Genomic DNA, 16751 nt, shown 5'->3' on the forward strand with positions numbered 1-16751 from the left:
CGTTTTTCTTAAGTTCTTTTTTGTGCAAGCTCTGTTACCACCAGGCATAGCTAGAACTGATCAAACAGACTCATATCCGAGTCAATTATGGGGTAATTTGAGGGGATTGAGCTCTTTCGCAGGCTCGATGGCCAATTGCATTTTTGAAATAATATATACTAGTTAACCAGTTTAACCTTGACTTGTCATCTCTTTTGATAAGCCAAACATTTGTTTTAAGCCTATCTAGACCGGGGAGGGGGATTCTGCCCGAGCCAACTTTGAATATTAAGATCGATTTTTCAAAAATAAATCAAGAATAATTCTTACCTCTTAGAATTCTGTCCATTATACGCTCAGAAAGCACTCCAGGGTTGATGCTTGGCTGAACGGAAATAACATCCAGAGGATTTGGTGAAATAATACGCAGCTCTGTTCTATTCACATTTCCTATGGTCACAGAAATCACCAAAATCTTGTTGTTTTCTAAAGGTCTCACGGCAGCTGTTAGGGTGTCCTTATTATCAGTCGGGGAATTACTGTCTGTGATAACAACAAGGACTTTCTTGGCCTTGGGACGCCCCATTGTTTCAGTGAAGACGCGGAGAGTTTTTTCAAGTGAACCTCTCAGAACCGTAGGGCCAGGCGTTGGAGGTTGAGTGTCAATAGCCGCCTTCACTTCACTTGCGCTGGGAGGGAAGGTGTGGTTGAAATTGATTACTCTGTAGGCTTTATTCCCATAAACGATAATGCCGTAGTGTACCTTATTCACACCATATGTGTCGATAAATCGGTTGATGGTGTTTCTCATCAGTGTATATGTTTGCATTCTGTTGCTGGACGTTGCACTCAGGGCGAACACAAGGTCGATCTTTGTTATGTTGGGATCTATAGAAAGACAGAGAACGGAGGTGAAAAATCAGTCTTGGTGCATCTATCTTGTATCAACAATAAATGATCTAAATGTACTATCTGCCCAACCTATAGAGTAGGTTCACGATGGCCATATTGGAGGAGCAAAACAATAGAATGATTTTACTTTGGAAAATAAATATTTTTTTTATGCAAATATTTTTTATTGTTGGACTCTTCCAACATGGCCGCCGTGAAAAGACTCTATAGGAGAATCTTTGATGACATCATTGTTTACATTCTGCGTCATAAGCATACATCAAACAACAAGGTACGAAAAAAATGGACGCCTAAGCGTTGAAGGGCTTACCACCCAGCCTTACGTTACTTTAAAAGAAGGTAATTAACAACTAAAGTTCTCGAAGGAAAGCTATCAGGGAACGTCATTAAGCCTTTTATTAGTGAAATAAGCTTTATATTTTCTTTTACCCTTGATTATTGACTAACCTGGGGCTATTGGTGTCCTTGTGGTAGCTGTAAAGTGAGAGAAATGACATAGATGTAACAAGAATAAATACGGTTATTGTATATTATTACTGTACAAGAAATTTGGAAGCGATCCGGAATTTAAACAAATCAAGACTGAAAGGGAAACGCGAGGGAGTTGAAAAAGTGGGCATTAAAATAAATAATAATAAATAAGTAAAACAACAGCAACAGTAACAGCTATATCAAAGCAATAAAAAAAGTGAAGTATGGGAATATATTTTTGTGGTTGGGACTTTCAACAAATTGTATTGGTATTAGACAATTTCTTCTTAGTGAGTATAGGCTAATAAGTTGTTAGGTATTTTGTTTGTTGTTGTTACACATGTCGATACAGTTAAGCTTAGTTAAATAGTTAGGTTTATGAGAGAAGTAATTTCAGTTAAAACTGAAATAAGATGGTTTGCATTGGGTGTAAGACTATGCAATACCTCTTTGAAAGCAAATTGAGTACAAGAAAGACCATTTAAACATTGTTCAAAGGAAACTTACGAGGTGAAGGAGTGGTTCCTGTTGGCGCTGTTAAATGAAAGGAAACAAACAAAAAATAGACCATTCATTAAAAAAGAGCAGTATGAATGCGGACAAAAAATGTTAAACTTAGTACAATTAACCCAAATCGGCCGAGAATTGGGTGGCATGATATCTTGTACACGGCACATGAGTAAGCCGCGCAAGCATGCCACAAGTTAACTTGATATCACAGCAATATTAAAAGTCGTGATTTCTTAAACATTGTAATGCGCAGATGGAAATGTTCAACTGATATTGGTCAATATTAGTTATTGTTATTATTGTTATTATTATTATTATTATTATTATTATTATTATTATTATTATTATTATTATTATTATTATTATTATTATTATTATATGGTGCTGTTTGGGCGGTTCCTGATGTCATATGAGCATTGACGTATGAAATTTTCACTGGTAACTTAACAACATTTTGTAGACTTTTTCCAAATTGCCCAAATTGCTTTCAGTTTCATCTCCCAAAATAGACATTATGTATAAAAAAAAGTGTGTACCGTACTTATGTTCCTGGATAATTCGCTCACATTGCACAAGTTTAACAGTTTAAAATAGTCACAAGTAGATCAGGCAATATGAATATCTATTTCTAAGTGACGTTGTCGTTGACGTTGCCGTCTTGCTTTTTTAAGGTTTCGTATTCAGGTACTAATGCCCGGCTTTTGCAAGTAGATATAAAAATTGAAGCTACTTACGTGGACAAGGTCCACTGTTGCAGTCCAAATTAATCTCAGTGGGATCACCAGTGCAGTTAGCTCCCCCATTTGAGGGGGGTGGGTTTGTACATGCTCTTGTTCGGCTTTGTTTTCCCTGTCCACATGTAACACTACAATCAGAATAGGTCCACCTTGACCACCCGCCATCGACTGCAACATTAGAGAATATTTTCATTTTCATTAGAGAATATTTTCGGTAAAGAGAGGAACTATCGTTTTCCTATCATACGTTTACGGCGAATTGAGGAAGTTTGGATAAATCAAATTATGACGTGCACGTAAACGCTACGTTAGAGAGAATAACTGGCTTTAACTGGTAAATGTAGAGAGCGACTATAATTTTCTAACAGTATATTTAGCGAATTGAAAAAGCTTGAAAAATTACTTGATGAAGTGCAGATATAATAAGCTACATAAGAGAACAAGAACTATGTTCTACTGAATGTGATACCCTTGGAAAGATTGGTAGACTACATTCACAGCACTATTTAAGCTACAGCTGACTATGCATTATGGATGCAAATGTTGTCACTCCCTCGACATGAGGTGTTGAAAAATGCTAGATAGCAAAATGTAATTGTGCATATATATTTTGTAGTCATTCACGTGCACGGTGTTGAGTTTGGATTTTCTCTTATCTTTCTTATCAAAGAAAGGTAACTTTAAAGAAAACTTGTCTTAACATCAACCAATACCCCATTTTATTTTAAAGCGAAGATGGGGAATATTCCAAATAATTTCCAGAATTGCACTATTGTGGTCATACCTGGACAGGCTTGTGGATTGCATAATCGTGTTTCCATGTCCGAGCCAGAACAATTAAATCCATTATTTTGTGGCGGGGGGCTGTCACAAACACGAGTTCTGTACTGTGTGCCATTTTCGCAAGTCAAGGTACATTGCGTCCAACTCGCCCATGTTGACCAACTATCATTTACTGGAGAAACAAAAAAAAAAAAAACCCGTGAAATTTCATTCATTAAACGCAACTTATTTGATCTCCTTTTTGATGTATTCAACCATGGACCAAATCGATATTTTGCAACAAATTGTTATTAATTGTATCCTTCCTCCATAATGTGGCCCGAATTTATTTTTAATGGCATAAGTTAGTGACTTCAAAATCACGGTCACTGGAAAAACAGAGATAGTTTTGGCAAGTTCTTGAGCACGCTTAATTTGGGAATTTGATTTTCGAGTTATACCATCATTTACAGCAGGGTGGACGATGTCACGAGCAAGTAAAAGTGTTAACAAACTTAAAAAAAAATTCAAAACTCCATTAATAGTAGAATAAATAAAAAAAAACAAATAAATAAATAAATAAATAAATAAATAAATAAACAAATAAAGAAATAGAATTAACAACCCAGCAAAAACGAAATGCAACTAAGCAGCTTTCGGATGTCACACATCACGGTTTTGTCAACAGACTCAAAAACTTGAACCAACGTTCAAAAAGTTTAATTGGATACTTACATTCTCACTCAGGGACTCAGAACTTTAAAAAATATGCATATAATAACAAAAAAGTACCATATGAAAGCACTGGTACTGATATGTTAATGCTATCAGCGAGCCGAGTAAATTTAGGATTTATTTTTCAGTGAACTTCAAAAGTGTGAAAGGAAATCATTAGTTAACTCACTTGGGCAAAGGAGTGTGTTACATTGTTCGACTTGAGATGTGTCTCCGCTACATGCGCTACCACCGTTGGAAGGAGGTGGGTTAGAGCAGGTGCGGCCTCTGACCCTTGTTCCTCCACCACATGTTACACTGCATGAGGTCCAAGTACTCCATGGTGTAAACCCGCCATCAACTACGATTAATAAGGAAGAGAGTGATAACTTTTGTACAAATAACACTGTTGTCACTGAGTGTGAACGTTTGATTGCATACAAGTATAACTATTTCACTGAAACTTCTAAGGACATAACTAATCTTTTAAGCACACCGACTCAAGTTGACACAGATCAAATGAAAACTTCCTTTTTAGTGCTTTGTTGACAATGTGCAGAATTTACATTACAGATAGCGCGCCCCTGTCCTGGGCAGCAACCAAAATAACTTTAGTGGTGATTGAATCTCCAGTAAATACAATAAGTTTTATTTAGGTGTATTCGCTAAAACGACATTCTATACGAGGCATTTAGGTTTTAGTAAAAAGAAACTACGTTTCGAAGACATCCTGGCTACATTTTCAAGTAAAAAAAAGGTCAATGTTCACGTGGAGTTAATTTAGTTAATTTAATTTAGTGGAGTTGGCTTTAGCCACTTTATTACACGTGGAGTTAATTTATACAATTCGAAGCCAGGATGTCTTCGAAACGTAGTCTCTTTTCGCTAATTTTACGTTAAATTGTTTCTCTAAATCCTTATTTTTTTAGGTTTCAGCTGTTCTTTTTTCTTTTTTTCTTATTATTTTTTGTTTGTTTGTTTGTTTGTTTGTCTGGTCCTCAAAAGCGTAGGAAATTCATCCTTACTTTGCCAGTATAAAAGATAGGACAATCACACTTATATATAATATAATAGTACTTTCCAATATGTTTCTTTTGAGGTCCGCAGCAGAGAGTGATGACGTTATATGACGTGTGGATTACGTCACAGTTTATAGCTCCTCGGAGAAACATACATTCTACCACTTGTTTTACAAATTAAATTGCGTTTGAAGCCTCCAATCAAATTTTACTGTATTTTCTACCTGAAGGTTATTTGGGCTAGGTTGGATATTAGGGGTATTGAATGGTCCCTTAAAATGTTCTAGAGCTCGCAAAATGTGGCTTTTGCTCGATTTGCCCGCAAAAATTAAACGAGTGCTCGCTTGCTCGTGCTCGCAAAATTTTCGCAACTGCCAGCATACTCGCATTCTCGTTAAAGTTTGCTCGATTGCTCAAAATTTCGTAAATCGACCTAAATCGTATTTTGAAGGTTTCTCTTGGTACATAAATACATCTTTGCGCGGTAATGAACTCCAATGAACCTGGCTGTGAATTAAGTTCACTTGAAAGCACACAACAATAACATAAGTTAACGCAATTATACATGTCATAACCAGGATCGCGATAAGATGTAATAAAAACAACGTCGGGAACTTTGCTGCCAGCGGAAAATACGAAGTGATCGCCGCTAGTCAGTTGTATTTGATCACTGGTCGTGCTTGCAAAAACCCGCAGTACTCGCATGCTCGCGAATGCTCGTAAAGACAATTCGATGCCTTTAATCTTAGTGTTACTCACTTGGGCATGGGTGTGTGTTACATTGTTCAGTCATTTTTGAGTCTCCTGTACAGTTTTTTCCACCAGGCGAAGGAGGCGGGCTTGTGCAGGTGCGCGATCGGGATCGAGACCCCCCAGGGAAACATGATCCACTGCACATTGTCCAAGCACCCCACAAAGCCCAGTTGCCATCTGGTTATGTTTAAAAAAGAAAACAAAAGTTAAATGCATATTCCAACTGAGTCTCCTTTAATATAAGGGAAATAAATCACCATGCAAGAACTTTGGGGCAAAGTGCGGAGAAGATTCGGAGAAAGGAAGGTGAACCAAGCGTGTTCATGTATTAGATAATATGTAAAGAAACAACGCTTGACATTCATCGGTCTTTATTTAGGGTCAAAGACTTTGCTCTGTTAACATGAAACATGCTCAGGCGAAATCTTGATGATTACCTTATAACTAAGAAGACATTATAAAAAGTGACAGATGTTGTAATACTCCTCCAATCCCGATTAAAAATATCATCTTCGGTTCCACGTTCTTATTTCAGTTTTGTTGATTATTATGCTTCGTAATTTCTGTAAATGGTTGGAACCTAGGAGCCATGTCACAAGTACGTAAATTATGATCATCCAAATGAATGTAGTGGCTTAAGAAGGACTGTTTGAGGTGTCATTTCAAGTCAATGTCACCTCAAATGGTCCCTCTAATATCTACACTTACCTGGATGTTCATAATTTATGTACTTCGTAATTTCCATTTGTAATCTTGTAGACATTAAAGGCTTCCTGCACTTACTCTGACAATCCCCTACGTTACACGCCTCTGCTTCTTGGGATGAACCGCTGCAATCTGCTCCACCGTGCTGTGGTGGCGGGTTGTTACACTGTCGAGATCTGTCTCTTTGGCAAAACGACCAGGATGTCCAGGAAGACCACACTCCATTAACTAACATTCACCAGAAGATAAGGAAAGTCGAAGCATTAAAATACGTTTACGGAAATAATGTGTTGATCACTTCGCGGTTTATCGATCTAATGATGAGCTATGCGAGTTCGTAACGTAGTCACTCATGCAGACGAAACCCCTCCAATAAGCACAGGCACAAATGTAACAAAAGCAAAAGGACCCCTTCTGACTCACACACGATCTTGTTGTTCTTGTGTTGTTAAGCTTGACCCGAGTTACTTCACAATTCATAAGCAAACTCAGTTATTACTACTGATGAACAAGGGGGGACAAATGTTTACTGACTTACCTGGACAAGATTGATTGCTGCACTGTTGTGTTTCCGAGCTTTTTCCAATGCAGTCTTTTCCACCATGTTGTGGTTTAGGATTATTGCAACTACGATTGCGCAACTGTGATCCTCCTCCACACGTGACTGGGCAGTTTGACCATGCTCCCCAAAGCCCCCATCCACCATCAACTGTTAGTAAAGGAAGTTAAAGTCACACGTAATGAATTTGTCTAACCATAAGTCCCTCAACGTCAGAACTGATTATGTTCAACTTGATTACCATACAATTAAAGGAGAACTTTAAACACTGAGTTCGGAATGACATATAACTGAATGCTGCTTGTGTAGTGGAGGAGTTACAATTGTAATAAAGAGTTCTGACAGTGTGCTTTTATTAGTCATGTCTGACGTTGATTATGCACAAGCCTTATAGTTCAAGTTTTATAATGAGAAAAAAAGAAAGGGTAGCTATGATGTGATAGTTAGTCTGTAAAAGACAAGTAATTGAGCTTTTGTCTGAGCAACAGTTTGAATGAGTGATCACTACTTATTGACTCTCTGAGCGTCTAAATGGCGTCTAAATGGCCAATTTAGGGGCTGACTGGCTGACTGCATGGCGTTTTGATGAAGTAATTGGCTGACGGGACTGTCTCACAGGTTCACTAAAAAAGTGACCAGCTGACTGTGTAACTAATGAAACAATTAAATAAATTGTTGAATGAGAGACCAACAAACCGGCGAGGTTATTATTTGTTTCTTATTAATTCAAGGACGCACCTGGGCACTGTTGAGTGTTACAATCTTCGAATTCCTTATCGTTTCCTGCGCATGGCTGACCACCATGCAGTGGGAACGGATTGCTGCACGTACGAGAACGTAATCGTCTCCCTCCAGCGCATGGTTTCGTGCAACGAGACCATCTTGACCACCCAGACCAACCACCATCAACTATAACAGAAGAACAATTGATGAGTTTAAAAAGGAATTAAGACCTAAAGAGCAAATCAATACCTCAGTAAGGAAGTTTTAGTCAAGCGGTGTATCACTGGCCAATTTTTGCTTTTTATTCCCTAGAGAAGAAGTTTTTAAAACCCTGTACACCCCCTAGATCTTTTGGCAATTAGATTTTGTGCTAAAAGAACCCAAAAATTAAGCCGCCGTTACACGTTCAAACTTTTAGCCAAAACTTGTGTGCAACAGCGCTTATGTTTTTAAGAGACCAGTTTCACGAAGGTTCTTTCATTCGCTACATGCTAAAGCCGCCGTTACACGTTGAAGCTTTTAGCTGAAACTTGTGTGCAAAGGCGAACGGGATCAGTCTCACGAAGTAGTGTTACACGTTGAAACTCTTGTTTTTTCACCACTTCCACTGTTGAGAGCCGTTGCAGAAGTAGAAAGCGGTTCCACTTTTCGTGAAACTTGTCTCGCAACGGAAATTCGAAAAAGTTTCATGAAACCGACCTTGTTACACGGTGGAACGCCTGCTGAAACTTGTTTCATAGCGCCTTTGCACACAAGTTTCAGCTACACGTTTTTCATGGTAACGGAGGCTTACAGTGCGGACACTCGAGCCGTGAACGGCTAAGGCTTTTTTGGACTTTTTCTCTCTTTGCAATATAAACAGACTAAAGAACATTTATCACTCGCTAAGAACTTTACATCTTTTTTCTGATTCAATGTTGTTAAAAAAAGGTCGGATTCATTGTTTTCAAGGGAGTTTCTGATTGGACAGCATTTGAAAAAAAAAAAGGTGAAAAAAAGCCTTGAGTGTTCACGGTTCGAGTGTCCGCTCTGTAAGGCTTGGGTTTTCATTAACCGCGATATTTTATTGTATTCATTTGTAGGCTTCGAGTGCCTGAGCCCGCGTTTCAGCCGCATACCAGTAATGCGGCATATACGTTATTGGGCTTCATCTTGAATAGTAGGAATTTATTTATTTTTTTTTTTTTACATAGACTCAAAAGAAGGCTGGATCACGTGTATAAGGTTTAACTTCCGGGTTAAAAGAATAATGTATTTAAAGATTTTACCTGGAGGTTTCCACAAATGTAAAACACAGGACAAGATAATAATAATAATAATCATTGAGTAATATCTAGTAGCCACGTTGCTCACGTTGTATGCATTTCATTCATTCACATGAATGGAAGAAAGTGTAGTTGTTGGGAATGATTCAAAGATTGATGAACGATGACAGATGGATGGATAGGTGGTTGAATGGATGGATGGATTTGATGACCTGCCATAACGACAGAAATCGAAGCCTAGAGCTTTACCTTCACAAACCCGTACATTACAACCACGCCTTTCGCTTGACGGCCCTGTGCAGTTGGCCCCACCGTGGACTGGAGGGGGGTTTGTACACGATCGTGTACGGGTCGAATTGCCATTGCCACATGTTTTACTACAGGATGACCAGCTTCCCCAAGGTGACCAGTTTCCATTTACCGGTGCTAGAGAGAGAGAAACAAAAGGTGTAAGTAATAATCAACTTAACTCTATTTCTAAACAGTTAAACACACTGTGAAGTTGTTGTATCATTGGAAAAAGGATACCAAGGAAAACTGTCATCTCATGGTTTACGTTTGAGTGATCACTCCTCAGATGTTTGTCTACTGACCCAACAGTGAGAACCTCTTTGTAAAGCTTAATAACCATTACCACAAAAAGTACTACTCTGTAGCTTTAATTGGTTATGGTGCAAGTAGATCTGGGGCTTTGATCCACAGACGGATATAAATGCCGCAAGAGCAATCTTATGGAGATCACGTGAACCACTGGAAGCTCGGGAGGGGGTTAACTCTATCTAAACCGAGAGGTGGAGAGGGTCTGATTGTGCCCGCGACGACTTTAAACCTGAAAAACTTTCCAAATATGCAAGAAAACGCCCTGAAACTTTAGTGCTTTTTCCGAAATTTGTCTGGAAAATCTTTGACGTGGTCGGTTAGTGCTTATAGACTTTGATGTTACCGTAGCAACGAATTTTTGACAGGTAGTTTTCTTTTTTTTTTTTCAGAAAAATAGAATATCCTTTTTTAAAATGAAGAAAAATCACTTAATTCTTCCAGTAATTTTTATGTTTTTAGGTCACAATAGTTTCCCCTGTATTTGTTTTGATTACTTTTTGTTCAATTTCGGCGCTTTCGTGAAGTTTTAGGGAAATCCAGAAATCCAAGATGGCGGATCCAAGATGACCATCATTTGACAATCATGACCATATTACCACGTGATATGACGTCATAAATTAAAGTTGCGGACCTCAAAGGAGACATCTACAAACGTACTATCTATCCTCTAAGGCTCAATGTCATAGCTTTTATACTTGCAAAGTTATGGAGGGGGGTGTCGACTAGTTTTCCCCCCCCCCTCCTTTCCCGGTCATAGAAGACAAAAAGAAGCCCGGTCTAGATAGGGTTAACCTTAATCCTATTGGCTCCTCCCAAAAGTAGACCCGGGACTGTTAAGCTACAATAAATTCTAATCGAGGTATCGAACTCAAAATAATTCTGTTTTCGGCCAAATATTTTGATTGTCATTTTGAATAGAACAGTACTGACCGTTGCAGTCGTAGCACCCAGCGTCCTCTTTTGCATGACCATTACAAGGACTCCCACCAAAAGCTGGCACTGGATTTGAGCAGGACCTGGAACGGCTCTTGGTACCAAAGCATTTGCTAGTACATGCTGTATAGTTAGACCACGGAGACCATAGGCCATGCCTTGGAGTTGGTACTGAAAATTAAAAGGATACTTTTTAAGGATGTATTTAATTAGATTAACGTATTTTTTTGCCGTTTTTTTCTATCAAAAATTAAGCGATTGATTATTTCATATATCTAATGAGAAGCACAAAAGTTAGTACGCAAGTCGCTTGATGAAATCATTCGTTTTGTCTTTGATCCGTGCCTTAAAATCAAATTAGTTGAAGAAATTAAAAATCTAAATCTTGACTTGTAAACTTAAAGATAAAACCATTAATGCTATACCCCTAACGAACTTTTTGATTGATAAATTGCATAATTTTATCTACAATTACACGAACAAAGTGTAACTGGCCAGGAATGCAAGAATTGAGTGGAAATGTTATCAGTTGACATACACAATGATGATGTTTCATCTTTTTTTAATAAAGACATACATCTTACATAATAATAAAAGCGATGTAATCCAAGGAAGATGCCACTAGCGTGACGGCAATAGGCCTAAAATATACTATACACCTCTCAGCCGCCTCAATTACAGAATCTGTGGTTTAGAGAGCCAATTTGCGACTTGCCGGTAGCTAGTTCGTGTATTAAGGATTTCCTGCTCCACAGTATACATGAAATTTAACCTTAGGCCGTAGGAAATGTGTCAAATGTTTGCCTCAGTGGATGAAATCTTAAAGTGTAACTATTTTCGCTAGAGCAGTTTTCTCTTCAATTTGTAATTCACTTTAGATTTTGTCCAATTCCTTAAAGTCGCTAAACCTTGACAAGGAAGGGAAAGAGATAACGCTAATTGCTCCGTACGTCATTACATACCGTTTCCACAGCTTTGTACATCAACCCGCATACAAATATTAATTTCTTCTTGCCTCACTGGTTCTTGAGGACGAAACCTCACATAGCGAGCAGAAACAGGGGCAGCAAGGTCTGTCGTCACGACATTATCGCCATTACCCAAAGGTCCATAAAAAGGCTGCAAAATGCCACCAAGGTCATTGGTGCCGGTTTTATCATATTAGTACAAAACTCATATATAAAATATTGAACGAAAGTATGTTGAAAAACATTAACCAGAAAATAAGGAAAACATTTGACCTCCCACCCTTCCTATAAGTCAGATATTGATGACGCAAAACAATGCACTCTGCGGAATGTTTCCTCACACTAAATGGATCTTATGAATATTACATCTACAGAAATTTCTACCTAAGAAATTTTCCATTTTAGTAAAACTACACATAGCTAATGAATGCAAGGCTGTAGATTAACTTTCAGGACCATAAATAGGTAGCTGTATTCTGGCAAGGGCTTTTCTATTTATCTCCTGAAGTTCATGACTAAGTAATTCTCGTTATCTTTTCAAGTTAAGAAGTTAAGGCCACTTTACTCGTTCAAAGCATTCAGGCTGAAATAATGCCTTTCGAATTACTAGCCCAGTAACACGAGACCAGTCTTAAGGATTTCGAAGTATCCAGGAATTGATGGTGATATGGCGTTTCTAATGCATTATCCACTGACCAACTGTAATACATTGTGGTAGTGTTAAGACGGGTGGTGATAATCAAAATTCTACCTTTGAACATTTGAAACAACATTGAGAATATTACCTTGGGCCTTGATCCTTCGAGAATGGTTTGATAATTAACATTGTCGGTGCTTATGTTTACCAAGTATTCAGCAACCGCTTTCTGAGAGCCTGGTTTCCCTTGAACAGTTAGCTGGTCGAGCAATAAATTGAAACCTATAAAACGGCAAAGAGGAGTATATAAATGGCGGGTATTTAAAATTCCAGTCTAAAAGGTTTGAACAGCAACCAAGATTTTTAGGCCATGTAAGCCTGAAACTTCTTCTGTGTGGGAGTATTCACGTCTTAAGCCGCCGTTACACGTTGAAACTTTTAGCTGAAACTTGTGTGCAACGGCAAACGAGACCAGTTTCACGAAGTGGTGTTACACGGTAAAACTCTTGTTTTTTCACCACTGCGACCGTTGCGAGCCGTTGCAGAAGTAGAAAGCGGTTTTACTTTTTGTGAAACTTGTCTCGCAACGGAAGTTCGAAAAAGTTTCACGAAACCGACCATGTTACACGGCGCAACGCCTGCTGAAACTTGTTTCGCAGCGCCGTGGCACACAAGTTTCAGCTAAAAGTTTCAACGTGTAACGGCGGCTTTACGCTGCATTTTGGCAACCGAACCCCAAGCCCACATCCCCATTTTTTTTTATATTTAAACATCTCCATTTGCGTTTACTGTCACTGTTCCAACGGTCCAGCAAACCTTGGTGATGGAGAGAGCAAGATGGTGAGAGAGAAGGGAATGGGATTTCATACCTGGAATATTCTAATGTAACGTAGACTAGGTTAGTTAAGAAGTAAACACACGACTCCACAAGCTAACAGCTTATGTATGTATGTATGTATGTATGTATGTATGTATGTATGTATGTATGTATGTATGTATGTATGTATGTATGTATGTATGGATAAGGTGGCATAGAGCAACAAAGTTACTGAAAGTTGTTAGCGAAAAAAGAAGTGTCTTCCTCGTTTTCCTTCTCCTTTCACTCCGAGAAATTTTACTATCGCAAAGCACACCAAAGATCTTTTTAGATTAAAATTATAAAGGGGAAGTGTCACGATGATTTGGTGTAATTAAATGAAACCTAAAAATAATGGTCCAGTATTGTTACAAACTACTTCCTCACTGTACTAAATTTGTCAACATTGACCTGGTCATAGATATACTGAGGTGGAATGGATTGCAACTTGAAAAATGTTAGGCTAACCTTTTTCGAGTTCCTGCATTTTCGTTTCCAAAATGCGCTAGACCAGATCGTGATTTGATCTTCTTCCAAAACTTCAGTTGAGTTCTATCTCTGGCGGCGTAAGATAATTATTTTGTAGCTACGCGATGGCATTGAAGCGCCGTTTTCACCACAAAAGCCACAGAGACACTTCCCCTTAAAGATTTTTCAACTTACCGAGGTCAACTGTGAGGAACTGGAACTGATCGTCTATTCCAGCGCACCATACTTCGTTTCCATGCAGCACTGGTTTACCCGGCCCAGCACTGCTAGACGAAGCAGAATACTGCGTATTGGGATTGATAAGAGAGACACAGCCAGAGCTTGGAGTTGCTGCAATAATAATATTAAAAAAAATAATAATATATACTGAAATCGTAGCCACGAAAGATTCTTATATGAAGCAAGATTGCTTGTCGGATTGTGCCCAGATTAAAAGATTTGGACTTCAGCCTATTTTGCTATGCCTTGAAATAATGAAAAAATAATTAAGTAAAAGTCCAATATTACTTTATCACAGATTGATTTGTTGTCAAAACAAATCGTTTGCAGACAAGCCAACAATCTACTGGCTTGCAGACTTGCACATTAGTTAGACCTATCTCTATAAGATCCTAGCAAACCGACAACTTTGATAGAATAGAATACAATTTTCTTTATCCGTCACAACGATTACTTCAAGATCAAGTTTGTTGTGTAAATCTGTATCCAAATTACTTGATGGGAAAACTCAGTTAAAAAAAAATATCAAATCGATCAATTGCTCAGAAAACAAAACGCTAAGTAATATCGTCTTAAAGGTCTACATTGAGCCCAGAGGTAGACTTTTTACAAGCCTCAAACAGAAAACAGGAAGGTACAGCTTAATAGCATTTATTTCAGTGAAATCACTTTAGCATGTATCTGTGAATGCAAGACATGAAAGCCGTATCAATCAGAAGTTTTCATATTAGTGTTTATACTTCATGAAGTGAAAGACGAAAGTTCAAACTGTATTATTACATTAGCCTGAGTTAAAAATATAATTTAAGACTTAACAACTCGAACATCAGTCAGATTGGTCGATTAAAGTACCCAAATACCATGACTTCGCTGTGATAAGCATTTATAGTATGTAAGATCATGATGATGGTGGTGCAACTCTTGCCTGCGTCACCAATCACATGATCAGATGTCATTTTTTCCATACAACCAGTTTCCTGTTTTCTTCTGAGGCAATTAGCCCAGACAAGCCACTCCCTGTCTGATATCAAGCCATTACAATACTAGTCTTATTTAAGTATTCATTTCTGATGAGTGTAGAAAAATTGGCTACTGAAATTGCTTCTCTCCGATAAACTAGCATTTCCATTGAAAAATGTCAAAGTTTATCTGGATTTTTGCCAGTGAAGTGCAATCCAAGATTCCATTAAGCTGAAGTGACGTTTTTCCTTTTACCCTTTCTGCGGTTTTCATTACTCCGCTTAATATTTTTGAGATCCTTTTTGGAGTGCTGAGTCAAGTTATGTCCGCCTTACAATACCACACTGCTTGGCGTATAAAGTGCATGAAATTGGAAAAAAGGGGTTAAAATCGCACACGATGACAGCTTGATTGACCTCCGTTTGTGCTCAAGAGAATTCGTGCACAACCCTTAGGCGTAAACTTTCATCCTTGGCGATCAACAAAAAAAATATTGGTTATTACTAATCCGTGAAAAATGTTACGAGCAAAACGTGCCTTCTACTAGAGAAGGTAGTGATATTATACAGCTGTGGGTGTGCTAAATATTTACGTCGTAGTTGAATATCATGATTGAGAAAATGTTTCAAGAATGTTGTAACCGTGATTTGTTATCGAGGTAAAGCTTCTGTACATAAACGGAATTTGAAAGTCAAGGAATCAAATTAGATTTTCATCTAGTGTAGTGACTGTATTTAAGACAATATTTCATCACAATCGTTTTGATGTCGCGTGGCTCTAAAGGACCAATATCTAGACCAACGCGAAGATTTATAATCATCGCTTGAAAGTAGAAGTTCACTTTATCTGAAGTTTGGAATGATTTGCAAATCCACTTTAAATAGTAATTAGTCAATTAAAGTTTATAACTTTGCTAACCTCCATTAATTCTAATAGCAAAATTGGAATATGTATCCTACTGCCAAAAATAAATCAAATTGTTTTGCGAAAGAGTGTAATGTAACATTAACAACGTGGTTTAATAGCCAGAGTCTTCTTCAATAAAATTCCTACGCCATGGACAATGGACGACAATTAAGGTGGAAGGAACTGATAAATGCTTTCGGAAATTTAATCAGCCCGGCTTTGTGGGTTAATGTACACCTTTAATTTGGCCATGGCATCCTAACATCAAAACCTGCAGTTCAAAGTATTTGAGAGTATTTGATCATACTTGTCTTAACAAGTAGTTGAAGGCTGTTTATCTAGCAAACTACACTTTCAAATTCGAGGTACAAAAAAGAACAAGAAGGGAATAAACTTTTGAGAAAGCGTTGCTTTTTGAAGACCTTTGAAAGATCGCATACAATATGGCAATTTTTTTCTGAATTTAAACGAGGCGCAGAAGATATTTGCTTGAATTTAGTTGATAAGAAAATGACTGTAAACGAGCCTCGTACATCGGTATAAACTCCGAGATATAATCCGGTAGCATTTTTGAACAACAGTGGCGTATCCTAAGTGAAAGTTAAGTGAAAAGTCCTTAGTAAAAAGTAACTTGAAAAAGAAACTAAAATTCGAGAAAAACTAAATCTCAATATCAGCTATTACGATTTTTAAAACCCATCGACTGCGTGAGGATATGAAGGATAAAAGAATTCGATCGGGGAACTACTCTAGCTAAGTTATATACAATTCGCTTAACTAAGAAGGAAGTTTTAAAATTAAGGAAAAATTAAGGTCGACAAACAAAAAAAAAATGTCTTACCTCCATATGGATTATAATAGTAGGTACTTCTTGCTTTCAAAGACATTCGTCTTGTAAGTATTCGTCGCTTATTACGCTTGTCGTTTTCTATTCACATTGTCATTGTCATTGTTAATTTATTTGACTGTTATTTTATGTTATTTTTCAGTTACCTTACCTTACCTTTCGTACTTGCTTTGGTTATTAAATGTTTGGTCTGTGCACGAGTTAACGCGTTTGCGACGACATTCGTA

General features: G+C 37.8%; 2 protein-coding genes across 6 annotated transcripts in view; both read right to left on the reverse strand.

The window, feature by feature from the left end:
• The window catches only part of LOC146475179 (uncharacterized), a 453604-nt gene that overhangs the window by 390594 nt on the left and 46259 nt on the right, over nt 1-16751 (reverse strand). The window lies entirely within an intron of this gene.
• LOC146475199 (coadhesin-like) lies at nt 278-16564 on the reverse strand. Its single transcript, XM_085116240.1, has 16 exons — nt 16519-16564; nt 13767-13922; nt 12396-12529; nt 11605-11761; nt 10640-10813; nt 9359-9535; nt 7860-8030; nt 7101-7271; nt 6641-6790; nt 5864-6034; nt 4276-4446; nt 3394-3564; nt 2607-2777; nt 1870-1896; nt 1339-1365; nt 278-867 (listed from the first exon to the last, which is right to left on the reverse strand). Exons 1-16 carry the CDS (start codon nt 16562-16564, stop codon nt 293-295), a joined length of 2649 nt encoding a protein of 882 aa, XP_084972366.1. The 3' UTR covers nt 278-292.

Source organism: Pavona decussata, unplaced genomic scaffold (genome assembly GCF_977016875.1).
Source record: "Pavona decussata unplaced genomic scaffold, jaPavDecu1.1 SCAFFOLD_85, whole genome shotgun sequence".
NCBI classification, from domain to species: Eukaryota; Metazoa; Cnidaria; class Anthozoa; order Scleractinia; family Agariciidae; genus Pavona; species Pavona decussata.

Coding starts and splice junctions, on each gene's coding strand:
- LOC146475199 (XM_085116240.1), bottom strand. CDS start 16,564: ATGTCTTTGAAAGCAAGAAGTACCTACTATTATAATCCATATGGAG. Junction 4,447..5,863: donor TAACACACACCCATGCCCAA/GTGAGTAACACT, acceptor TATTAATCGTAG/TTGATGGCGGGTTTACACCA. Junction 868..1,338: donor AAGGACACCAATAGCCCCAG/GTTAGTCAATAA, acceptor GTCTTTCTATAG/ATCCCAACATAACAAAGATC.